This window comes from Typopeltis vanoorti, chromosome 4 (assembly GCF_054136105.1).
Source record: "Typopeltis vanoorti isolate ZY-2024b chromosome 4, IOZ_Tvanoo_1.0, whole genome shotgun sequence".
In the NCBI taxonomy this organism is placed as follows: Eukaryota; Metazoa; Arthropoda; class Arachnida; order Uropygi; family Thelyphonidae; genus Typopeltis; species Typopeltis vanoorti.
In genome coordinates, this window is record NC_143552.1 from 43221641 (window position 1) to 43235070 (window position 13430).

At 34.6% G+C, this 13430-nt stretch overlaps 1 protein-coding gene across 4 annotated transcripts in view; it reads left to right on the top strand.

The window, feature by feature from the left end:
• Positions 1-2665: 2665 nt before the first annotated feature.
• The window catches only part of LOC150107261 (uncharacterized), a 149079-nt gene continuing 138314 nt past the window's right edge, over positions 2666-13430 (top strand). For 2 of the 4 annotated variants that reach the window (XM_090391109.1, XM_090391110.1), the window contains exon 1: positions 2666-2735. In XM_090391109.1, coding sequence (XP_090247235.1) covers positions 2730-2735 — 6 coding nt within the window. In that variant the 5' untranslated portion in view covers positions 2666-2729. Of the gene's footprint in view, positions 3173-6731; positions 6854-13430 lie in introns of those variants that run through there. The other 2 variants (XM_090391111.1, XM_090391112.1) reach the window with 2 other exon arrangements.

The following is a 13430-nucleotide window of genomic DNA, read 5'->3' on the forward strand; positions in this document are numbered from 1 at the left end:
GTAGCCTCTCCTGGCATAAATACATTTCATTAATAGCTGCCTCAACAGAATCCTTTTCTTATCAGGTTGTTATTTTCCTGCTAAACAGACTGTAACTCCATAAAAATCTCAATCTGCTTATGCTTAAGAATACTGTTCACATTTGAAGCAGTGTACCAAAGCATTAAGAAATTCTTGATGCTGTCCAATGGAGAGCAATTCAGCTGACAGATCTGCTCTCAAAATGATCCATTTCAGCCACTAAGCTCAAATATGTAGGATTTTTTTTTCTTTTTCCCAGAAGCTTGAGTTTTTCACCCTAAATGGGGAAAATTGACTACAAAAAGTATTTTGTGCAGTAATATATTATTAATTCTTAGGAACACAAGATGGTGAGTACCTGATGACCTCACAATGTCATAATCTTTGGAAGTCCTGAAATCAATCACCACTCATGACCAGGGTTGGAAACTGGCTGCTTCACAACCAATTTTTAAAAGTTAGGGCTAAAAGAGTCATGCTACTTCTTTGGAACTAAAGCATCAGTGGATTTATCTGTTTATAAGAATGGGATCCTTTATAATACTCTGTAATTAAATCATTCCTGAAAGCTGTAATTGAGAGTTCATAATTTTCTGCATTGGTTTCTTCTGAGGAATAGTATCACTTTATCCTGGATGTGCATCTGATTAACAGTTCAGAGCTATGTAAATAGTCACATGAGGTGCATTTTAAAAACTGGTACTTGATGCACATTTTCACAGATGTCACATTTTTAATCAAAGTGCTGTTTTTTACTATATAATGCAATTAACAATTTTATATGCTACTTGTTTAAATATATTGTATATCCCATGCATGTATAGAAAAGCAGTTAATAAAGCAAGAAGAAATCTGTTGATATACTGTTTGATATGAAGTTCTAGATTTTTAGAGAAAGCAGTGAAGAGAAGACTTCCAAAACTAGAAGTAGACAATGGAGAAGTTTATATAATTATTTGAAGTGCCTGTCCTCATACACACTTCTCTTTATTCCAATATTATCCTGGCCACTGTTCTCTCCTAAAAGTGGTGTAAATGATATTCTGGAAGAATATCATAGGAAACGTTATGCACAGTACTAGTGCATAATCCACATTTTGAGGGTATGGAGATATGGGTCAGCACAACTATGCCAGAAAGCTACTAGACACTTGCCACTAAACCTGAAGATACTGCATCAGAATAACTCAGCTTAGTGCATAATCCTGCTATAGCCAGTTGAGCCAGCATTCACAGGATTTACTATTGCAGAGGAACCTTCAATGTCACAATATAGCCAGAACAGAGTTCTCTGTCCAAAAGGCTTTCACCTTATCCCACATATCCCTGCTCTTCACCAAGACAATGAAAGAGTATAAATAATTATACAGTACTAACACTGCAACTGAGGAAAATCCTAAAACAGCAAATCTTGACCAAAATGGCTTGAACATACATAGACATCCAGGTCTAATCTTTTATTCCTAATCAGCCTTCAGCATGTAGCTACTTTCCTTCTTAGAATTCTTGTGAAAAAGAATTCTGTGATTCTTTACCACAGAGATGTTTTTCTTACACATTTTTTTTTTTTTGTGAACCAGCATTCCACATCTGAGTATGCTGAAGTAGAGCCTCTTGTTTTGATCTTCTCCAACTCAAAAATTCCTTGCACCATCTACCAGATTCTACCACTTTCAAAATTCAGAAAAATCTCTGCTCTTCAACTTTTTATGACTGAAGCTTGACCTTTTGCAGTCAACTTACCCAAACAGTGAGTTCACCTTTCATGGTGGCTAATGTCCACAACTCTGATTGGTTTTTCCTTTTTCATATTCGTACAAGAGATTCTGAAGTATTTGCTACAAGCAATGATTTACCACAATTGCTGTGACAACGGTAAGGATGAATAGATTACTCTCACCACTGTTCCAGTTCTCTTGATCTTTTATCAACCAGTTCTCCCTTTAAGTATGCTGTAGATACCATCTTTCCTCTAGGTAACTCCGACCACAATAATACACGTCTTCTTACAGAATAAGAAGACGCGTACAATGCAGTGATACTCAGTGAAAAGATCTCTATAATATCAATATTTTTTCATGGTCATTTATTGCTTCCATTTTCCTGAAGGAATAACAGAGATAATTTTTTTTTGAAAGTTTATTTTTCGCATGGTTAGAGTATAATAAATTTAGTTTAATCCTTTATCCAAGTGTGAGCTAAAAAAAAATTATTAGAGATACTTTTTTATGGAATAAGTAATTATGAAATAATTCTTCTGAACGTTTTGCACGAAGCCTTGATGTGCTACAGAATCTGTAATCCCTTGTGTGTGGGACTGATATGTGAATGTCATAAATTACATTTTCGTTTCATACATCTTTCAAAACCAGTGCCATTTTATATCTTGATTTTAATTTTTATGTAAATAAAATTGAATTCTTTTCGACGTCCACGATTACACAGTTCGTGTTGTTAAAAATGGCAATACCAAATGATTAAAATTAGTTTGATATTTGGCTATATATCCATATTATGCGGCATATTTATTTATTTATTGCTTTCGCCCCCTTGTGTGAATACTCACAAGATGGCTTTTTATCAACCGCATGGTTGGAACGAAGCCAAGTTTGCGAAACCGCGTGTGCTGCAGGGGTGGTGTTTCATCGTGGATTAAGCTAGGCCGATTGGTGTAGTATGAAACCGACTTATTTTTAAAGAAATATGTTATGTCAGTGAGTGAGATTATGTCAGCTTTGTGTTTATATTGATAGCAAGCTGTTTTCTGAAGACGATGTTTCTAATTATTGTAATATCACGAGAACAGACTTAATACTAGGATGTGTGGTGAACCACGTGTCACTCACCTAAGCCTAACTTATGTTTCGAGTAATTAAGTAATGAAAATAATTATATTGCATTTCACTCGTCTAATAATAGTTTTTATTTATATTCGAATGATATTTTTGTTTTCGGCTATATTCTTTTGCTATAATTAAATTATGCATATTGTACCTACATGATCAGAGAAATGTTGATACCCACGGCAGGGAATTTATACACTGTGAAACCCTAATTTTTCGTTAAAGAGTTTTCGTCAAAATATTTAAAAAGTGATAACATTTCTCTCTAAAGCACATGCACATTCTCTACAAGGGAAAATATTTTGAAGGTAATATTTTTTAATGTTTATGTCATATTTTATCAATTTGCGTAATGGAATTATTTTAAAAGTTTTTTTATAGTTCCTGTCGTTTGAATTTACACATAAAAATTCGGTTATGTTTATTGCCATTAAGGGCGAGTGGAATTTCATATGGAGTATTATTACATGCAAATTTAAAAAGGAGTTGGGGGGGGGGGGCATGAGTTTATGGGATTCTCAGATTACTATTTTCAGCCCATAAATAAAAGTTTGAGATGTTCATCATCTGCCTTTTGAAAGCGAAAAATAACTTTGGATATACATTATTTATATAAATTAACCAATATGGATATTGGCAGGTGAAGGGGAGGGGCAATGTTTATGAACTGACGCAAGATAAAACTTGCTGTTGGACTAGTTTACCCACATCAGATGTCGGTTTGAATTGCATATTAATAATATGTTAATCTAATTTCATTGACTACTTAGCTCCCTTACTTGTAACATACCATATTACATATAACATACCTTCTTTTTACTGAATACTGAAAAGTAATGCACACCAGATTTCCAAAATAGAACATACAAACAAAACTTATTTTGATTAGAACACTAAATCTTAGTCAACTTTATTGATGGCTCAAACAGAAAAGTTATTTAGCACTGTATAACCCAAATCATGAGGAGTCGTCTAGTTTACTCCTTTATAATCATTGCAAAAATCAAGAGCATTATTAAATGACCAAAATAAGAATCAGTATAGAGTTATTGAGATAAACACCGTGATCCCAATAATAAACATCAGCATCATTGACATTGTTATACAGTTTTAAGAAATGCATATTCAAGAACCAAATAGGTTCTTCCATATATGGAGTAATTGTTGGGTATAATGAGTGAGTGAGATGTTACAGTATACAATTTCTGTTAAGAAGAAGAATACTAACATTAAATCGGTTCAGAAATTTGCAGAACCTATACATTTAATGGTTTTAAGTTATTGTACATGGAATCTTTAAAGTTTGAGTTGGATTCAAACAGGATACGTTATTTTAACCATGAAAAATCCGTTACTATGAGCTTCAGCAATTTCACAACTTATAACAAAAACTAGTTCATTTAATTCATTATTTGTATTATCACATGTTCAGAATGTATCTCATCTTTCAGTTATAAGGTTCAGTGGCTTTCCATGGTCAAGTAGCTTAATTTCATACAAATATGATGCTGTATTAGTGCAGTTAATTCTGCTGAGTGCTGCTGTGTTAGTTGCATGTGTTTGACCATTTTTCATAGTTTGCAGAATGAAAAACCAAAACGTTTCTTGGGGGTGAGGGGGTAGAAACTATGCCATGATTTTATTCAAAAAAATAAACAAAGGCTGTAGTGTAATGGCCTTTGGCTGGAACAGTTGCTACCAACTTAGTTGTGGAAGCTTGCATAAATTTCCTGTACAAAAATGCATTTTTTTCCCTTTATAAATTTAAGTAAAACTACTTTTGCAGAATGCCTTCTTAATGAGAAATTTTGTTTGGTACCTGTTTATAAAAAGTTTCAGGCAGTTATACTGGTATCCAAAACTTAAGGACAAACACTGTGTCTGAAGATTGCAACCACAAATTCAGACTAATCAGTTTGTAGAATTTGTATGACTGATAATTTTGAGTAGAAAGCAAGTACACATTGACATTTGTGAATTGCATGCAAAGGGGTCACATAGTAGCACTCAACAGGATAAAAGGCAAAAGGCTGTGCTAAATGAATTGATTGAAGGAAGCTCTTTTCTGAAGTTGCAAACTGGAATGTCTTGTAACATCTCAGAACCATCATCTAGATGATTTCACACAAGGAAGGATTATTGCAAAGCTAGAAGAAGGCTGCAGAATTACTGATATTACCAGAGAGTTTGGAATCTCGCATAACATTGTATCTGGGCTCTGGACAGCTGTTTCAAACCAATGGAATGTGTTCCAGACATTTGCTTAGAGGTTGCCCTTGCTCTACCATAGACCACAAAGACAGATTTTTGGTTATAACAGCAAAATATAATCAACCCACCACAGCAGGTCAGCTTGAACGTTGGTTCCATTCAAGCACAGTACACGGATATCTCGACAAACTGTGGTAAGATATCTGTGAGAAGTAGGCCTATGTGCCCAAAGGCCTGTAATCTACATCCCTTTATCCACAGCTCATCGTAGAGCACGTTTTCAGTGATGTGTCCATAAAATGTGGAGAAGATATCAGTGGGCTAATGTACTCTTTACAGATGAGAATAGTCTTATTCTTTCCTGATTCAAAATGACACTTGATCTAGCATGAAAGTGATATTGTTTATCCTCGCGAGAATGTTCTTGACAGGGATATATATGGCAGTAGGTATTATACTTAATGGACACACTGAGCTACAAGTGCTAGCAAAAGGGACTGACTGGTGAACGATATTGTAGTGAAAGTTCTTCAACTTCATGTTCAGTTGTTCCATAGTGCTGTAGGTGAAGAATTCATTTTTATGGCTGACAATGCCACACCACATCATACACAAGCAGTGGAAATACTTTTGGAGACAGGATATTAATTGAATCGAGTGGCCAGCACACACTCTGGATCTCAACCCCATAAAACATGTTTGGGATGCAATAGGGAGACCGTGCTGCTTGAAATTCCCCTCCAGCAAACAAACGAGGCTTGCTATGAAGGGAGGAGTGGACCAGTTTGCCTCAAGAACTCCTGAATTACTTGGTGCTAAGTATGGTATAGCATTATGAGAGCGGCATTGCAGTTCTGGATGGACATATTCCACACTGAAACGTTTCTCTGTGTAGTTTTCTGTAAGCACTATGCATTAATTCCTTAACTACCTCCTTAGAAAATTTGTAACATTTTGTCAGAAATGTATTGCAATTTAATTTGTATGAAATTTCTAACACATTTTTTGTGTAATGTAATTTATTAGTATGCTGGCAATAAACTTATGTCCACATTTGGGGACATAAATTTATTGATTTTGAGGCTGTAGTCATGAAAATTTTTTCATATACAGATAAAAATGTAGTTCATCCTTAGCTTTTAGACACCAGTGTATAAACAGCTGGGATAATCTGGACTCTTGACAGTACATTTAACCTTGGTAATAGGAACTCAGTGCTGATTATCAGTTAGTTAGGAATCAAATTATTAAAAAAAATTAACCAAACAATTAATAAAAGTTAATCTTTAAAAGCAGCACAGTTTAAATGAACAATAGTTGGTGAAGAATAAGCAACAATCATTCAAAACTATTTTGCTCACTGTGGTTTTAAGCATTCAATCATGCATATGTCAGATATGGCCAATAATGAAAATGACGTCCCATCAGACATGAAACACATCAGAAAGTATGAATAATTTGCATCCATTGATGGTGCTGTTTAATATGATAATGAAAATGAAGATTTTGAGGAGGAAATTATAGAAGAAATTGCAACAAATCAGAGGACATAAAAACACCGCAATGAGGATGACAATCCCAAACTTGAACATGTAACTACCCAGAATTCTAGGAAATTTATTACTGGATTATGACTGTTTCATGCTGGAAGGAAATGCTATATCTGCACTAAATACCTGTATGATTTTGTTTAATAGCAGTCAATCAAGAACAAACAAACAAGGAAAAAAAACAAAAAAAAAAAAAAACACCAGTTATGCTAGATCAGTTTTGCATGTGTAGGTGTTTAAGATGCCATAATATTTTATTTTATACAAATTTATTTAATACAAATATTTTATTTTGTTAAAGTCAGTAATTTTGCTACACAATAAAAAAAAAACAAAAAAAAAAACGCTATAACTTGTATTTTATCATGTGCCTAAACCTTTTAAACTCTTGATGTGCAACTTTCTTTAATTGTGGCAGCTACTTAATTGGGATAAATTAGGCTGTTCTTGATGTGGCCAATTTATTTTATCCACTGTATTTGAAAAAAAGAAAACTTGGTCAAGTCCATTTGACTGGTTTTCTGAATGTTTTTTTAATTTTCTTTCATAGTTTAAATTTAGTTTAAATTAGTGCCATGTATGGGCAAGAGGATAAGAAGAGAGGAAGAATCTGTTCACATTTTGTTTGAACAGCTGAAGGCTGTATTCTTTGGGGGGGACAGCAGAGTGCGGAAGGCTGTTCCAAATTATAGAAGTAGATGGAATGAAAGAGGCAGCGAAGTTGGTTTGGTGAATTTCAAGATGGACCTGTAAAAGGGTGTTGTTAGCAGTGGCACTTGTTCTAATGATTTTGCAGGAAAGTGGAGGAATAATGGTGCTATTTAGCAGAGCACTGTCCATGAAAGTATCTGAAAAGAGGCACAAGGCAGAAACTGAATATCTGTGAGGGAGAGAGAGAAGGATTACTAATTAGCCAGATTGCCCTTTCTTGGATAGAATTGAGCAATCTAAGAGAGGATTTTGGTGCACCATCCCAAATGTGGGAGCAGTATTCCAAGATAGGGCAGATTTGGAATTTATAGAGTTAGCAGCAGTAAAGTTGTGAAATAATGTCTTGTCTGGAAAAGTACACCAAGTTTTCTGGCAGCTGAAGAAGCTATAGTTAAAATGTGTTTGTGCTAGGAAAGATTGGAGGTGTAGATCAGTCCAAGAAGGGAAATCTGATCATCTTTGGATATCTGGGTATTGTTGAAGGATAGTGGGAGGAATGGAAGCTCGTTCTTGTGAGAGATCTGATGGGACTGAATTTTGGTGGTATTGAAGTATACAAGGTTGTTCTTGCTCCTGGGATATAGTTAGTAGATTGGAGTTTGGGCTGCTGATTGTGGTGGATTTTGAGGATTCTAATACTTGAGCACTGTGAGGTTTGTCAAATGAAAAGGAGGAATGGAGTGTACTGTCATTGGCAAAGCTATGGATAGGATTGGAAGTATGTGAGAGCAGGTCATTTATATGGGTGAAAGAATGAAACCCGGGGGGGAACTCTTGCATTTGTAAAGAAATGTGAAGAGAGGAAACTGTACGCCATGACACACAGTGTGCAACCAGTGAGAAAGTTGGTGATCTATTGTGCACAGTGTAGAAGCAGACCATAGGATGGCAGCTTAATAGGCCCCTGTGTCAAACCCAATAAAATATGTTTGAGATTTCGGAGAACCACTTAAATTTCTTCAAATTTTTCCATGGCTTGAGTCCAGAGGTGGATTGTGAAAGCTAGATCAGCTGTAGATCGTGAGTGATAGAGACCTACTGACTAATCAGTTACTTCTGGTTACTGATTAGTCAGTAGGTCTCTAAGTTGTTCAAGAGTTGGTTGTTGATGATATTCTCCATAACTTTAGAGAACAGAAATGAAAAGAATTGGTTGGTAGTATTTTGGTTGACTTTTATCACCTTTCTTTGGGATGGGCTTAATATGGGCCTGTTTCCATGTTGTAGGGTAGAAGTTAGTTGAATAGTAGAGATTAAAGAGATGATACAAAACAGGAATTAGTTCTTGAAACACAAACTGGGCCACAAATTTTTAGCACAATAGGTGGGATACCATCAGGACCAAATGTGTTGTGTTCAGGTTATTAAAGATTCTTTGGAATTTTTTTTTTTGTCAGACTATGAGAGACATGAAGGGAACTTTGCCCAAGTAATCAATTCAGTAATTGGAAGAGTGATGCCAGCAAATTGACCTTGATTTTAGATGAGGTAAATATAATACCATCCAGATTATGAGTAATGGAAACCTAGTGAACAAAAGTTGCATCCAGTGGCCTGAGCAAGAAACTGGAAGGAGCGACTACCATTTGAACAGGAGGTGAATTTGCAACATTTGGCCCTTTCAGAGTTTGATATGGATTTTGGATTTTGTAATGATTCTTTTACAGGTGTTGCAAGCTGCAGTATTGTTGGAGTGAACAGTAAACCATTTTACTGCTGTACACTCAAATGGGAGAGGGTCCTGACCCCCTACAATATGATTGGCATGTCACTGAGAATATATCATTTACATGTGAGAAGAGAAGGGGAAGAAACTGGAACTGTTGCTCTAGAGTGACTAAACATAGCTCTAGCCAATTCAGGTTTCTATTAAACAAGGTGATGGTATTTCACCGGCAATGAAAGACATTTCCCAACCAGAGGTTTAGCTGTTATTTCCTCTAACTAGGGAAGATATACTTTTACAGTGGCATTATTTCGTCAGAGCCCCTTTTATGGAAACAGACTATACCACAGGAAAATGGAAAATAATAATATTTGATATTGCCTGTTAGCAGCAAGTACATACATAGGAGTAAAGTACTGAACCCACACATTATGCCATAGATATTAAACAATGTGCACTTGTGTATTTTGTCAAGCCTGCAAAATTTTGATTCCACTTTTATGCACATTTATGTATTATGTAATTATTTTTAGTTACTCAAAGAACAATCTTCAATTTTTTCATCTCGTGCTGGACAGCTGCATATATCATGTCTACCATCATATTTTGACAATTTGGCATATTTGAAAAATTTTAATTATATAAAGTGCACTTGAGTGATTTAGTATAATTTTATGAATTGATGAATTGTTTACCTAATTATGATGTACTGACAAAAATACTGCTCTTCAACTGAAGGTGAGTTAGCTGGTTTCATGTGAAGTTGGCAGGGTTTTCCTTATGGATAAACTCGTATATTTCATCCCACAAAATGCAAACTGGCCTACCAAATACAGTTCACAAATGTACTAGCATATCCCGACAAACCATCCTGAAAAGACTGAGTTATAGAAATTTTACTTAATGTACTTATGTTCCAACAAACAGCCATCTTCTGCAAGGCAGACAGTGCATGAGATGCATTCAGTCTCCTTCCAGTCTCACTTTATTGCTATTGAACATGGACATGTTGTGTATTTGCATTCACACAATTCGCTTTTTTAGTTTGCATGTGCTGTGGTTGAGTATGGTAATTTAATAATTGAAGATTAAGTAAATAATCAGTTAAATTTTTTTTAGTAGTTTATTGCAGTAACTTCCTGGAACTTTTGAGACAGGCAGTCAAGATTGGGCAATGTTGTATAGGGTTTTGCAAGTTTCATGGAACAGGCAAGCAAATTTAAATCTACTATTGTGAAAAATCTTTAATTCAGTGAACACTCATAAATTGTGTAAGGCATTGGAAGCAAGGCTAGAATTTTCAGATTCTAAATTTGATGGTCTTGCCATTCTAAGATTATAATTTTGCAGAATGGCCAGTCTTTCCAGAGTAATAAAGTTGACATGAACAGGACACTTGATAAGTCAAAGATGAAGGTGACAGTTTATTCTTGGTTTATGGTAGGAAAGAAGATAAGTTTCAAGCTGGTTTGAAGTTAGTGTATAAATTGTATTTGCAAAGAATGCTGTTTATTCAGAAGTCACTAGGCTAGGATATGGAAATTCTCTTTATATCAGATTGTAGTCTTGCTGTGGGGTGTATTCACTCATTATTATCTGAATGGTGGTTTCATTATATCCATTAGTTGTCAAAATGATTCTTATTTTATTTAGTCCATTCTAAAGAGGAATCCAAAACAAATTGTGCAAGCTCTCTTAACTTCTAATGGTACCTGTATTTTGTGATGGATGATATTGCAAAGATAGGAGGATGTATCTGCAAGTGTTGGAAGGTTTCCTATAAATAGCCAGATATGCTAGCTAAGTGTGTGAGCCGTTGTCCCATAGTTGACTACTGGCTTTCCCTCTGATCTAGCTAAATATCTAATTTTCTTAAGGACCTCACTGGCCACACCAGCTCTTATATCAAAAATAGTATTGACGCCAAAGAAAAAATTAAAGATCTTTGTTTGATGGACAGTGAAAGTATGGTTTCTTTTGATATAGCTTCCCTTTTTGCAAACATACCACTCAAAGAAACTCTTCGGTTTTTGGGAAATGTTTTTTTTTCTCTGAGGATATCAGCTTGTTGAAATTTCTTGTCAACACAGGATACTTCACATGGCTGCTTGCTCCTATTTGTAGAGTTCTTCCATATGCAATCCTCTCTCATCAGCTTTGGCTGATTACTTTATGGAACATCTGGAAAACCGGCTTTTCAATACTAACTTTCCTCTATCTCGTATCTCACTTAGATTCGTGGATGATATCTTCACAGTTTGGTTCCATTCTGAAACAGAATTATATCAATTTCTGGACAAAATAAATTCTGTGTACTCTTGCATCAAGTGCATTGTTGAATGTGAATCTAATAATGGTCTTCCTTTTTTAGATACCTTAATCACCTATACTTCTGTTGAATTTTATTTATAGAAAACCTTCCTTCACTGACAGAATACATCCACCTGTTTTCGCATCATTTTTCATCACAAAAGACAGGTATTATCAAAAGTCTTGATAAACCTGTCTTGGGCAAGCCATAGATGTGTGTGTATGTGTGGGGGGGTGACAATGATTAATTCATAATTTCTCAGTAGTGTTAACATCTGTATGTTGATTTGACCCTAAGTAAAACTTTAATTTTGTGATTATACTCTGTATTACCCATTAGAATAGCAGTGACATTTTCTTTATTGCCTTTCATAATGACAGTGTTGTGACATAAAGAATGAAGAGCTTGTGGTTCTGAAGAATGGTATATTCAGAGAAGAAGATTTAGGCTTTATATAAAATCTGTGTAGCTTCAAACTGTTATTTGTTAGCCTTTATCATTTAACAACTTTGATTTCAAATAGAAAATTAAAGTTCCATATTTATTGAGAAGTGAAATTTGATTTCCTTTCATGTAGTTTCCCTGTTCACAAATGTACTACTCCAGGAAACTTCAGTTTTTGTGACCTGAATGTAAACTTTTTTAAATTTACTGTCAATGTAGGATACCTCACGTCAGAGAATAAACTGTAAAGACAAATAGAAATGAGTGGAAATTGGTAATTCTGGCTTTGCCTTGAATACCTTCTAACTATTCCAAGCATTGTTATGTGTCAATTGATTAATTCCGAACATCTAAGTAAGTAAGTACAGCAGACATCAAGTCAAGATCTCCTAATTGTAATGGGGGACTTCACAACGCAAAAGTAGGCAAAGACTGGGATACCTGGTCGAGTAATCAGAAGGTTCGGGTATGGAGAAAGCAATGAATGTAGCTCAAATAATAGACTAACAATAACCAACACTCTTTAAACATCAAAAACCCCAAAGAAAATGGACATGGATATCACCGGACAGACAAACCAAGAATATGATAGACTGTATTATTGTAAATCAAAGATGGAAATCAAGTATCCTAAATTGCAGATCCTTCTTTAGAGATTGTGGATCAGACCATAAGCTAGTATTAGCAAACTCTAATACTAGCTTATGGTAGTATTAGAGTTTGAAAATTTAAAAAATTTGAAAAATTTAAAATTTGAAAATTTGAAAATTTAAAAAGAATAAAGTTAAAATCTGGAAGCACTTTTAGAGTCAAAAGGAGACTGAATGTATTATTCTAAGAAAATATCAACTAGAACTAGATAAAAACCTGAAGGAACTACCAAAACAGAATATAAACATCGAAGAACATTGGTGCAAATTAAAGGAAATAATATTAAATTTGGCAGAAAAAACAATAGTTTACGCAGAAAGAGAAAGTAAAAAGGATCAGATCTCAAATGAAGTAAAAAGTTTAAGCGATCAAAGGAAAAGCATGAAACTAAAACAAAACTATAACAGAAATGAATATAATAGATTAACCAGAGAAATTAGAAAACTAGTTAAAAGAGACAAGAATAACTGGTTAGAAGAAAAATGCAAAATGGCAGAAAAGCTATCAAAAGAAAATAACCTTCACGGATTATATAGACAAATTAGTAAGACATGGACAACAAAAATTATAATGATCAAAAACCAAGAGGGACAACTAATTGAAAGTAAAACAAAAAGAATGGCCAGATGGGAAGAATACTTCAAAGATTTATATAATAAAAACAGCTCCTAGGATATTATGATTCCAGCCACTGAAATGGAAGAAGAAACAAATATCTTTACCAAAGAAATAATAGCACACAGCATAGAAAAACTCAAAACTAGGAAAGCACCTGGCATTGATCAAATACATGTAGAATTCTTAAAAACGGGAAAGGAACAACTTTTGGAACCATTAAAAACATTATTTGAAAGGATCTACAAAAATGAAGCAGTGCCTACTGATTGGACCAAATCAGTCATAACTTCTATATACAAAAAAAAAAAAAAAGGAGATAAAGCAGAATGCAATAATTACAGAGGCATTAGCCTCCTCAGTATTCCAAGTAAGGTTTTTACGAAAGTACTCCAAAAACAAATACA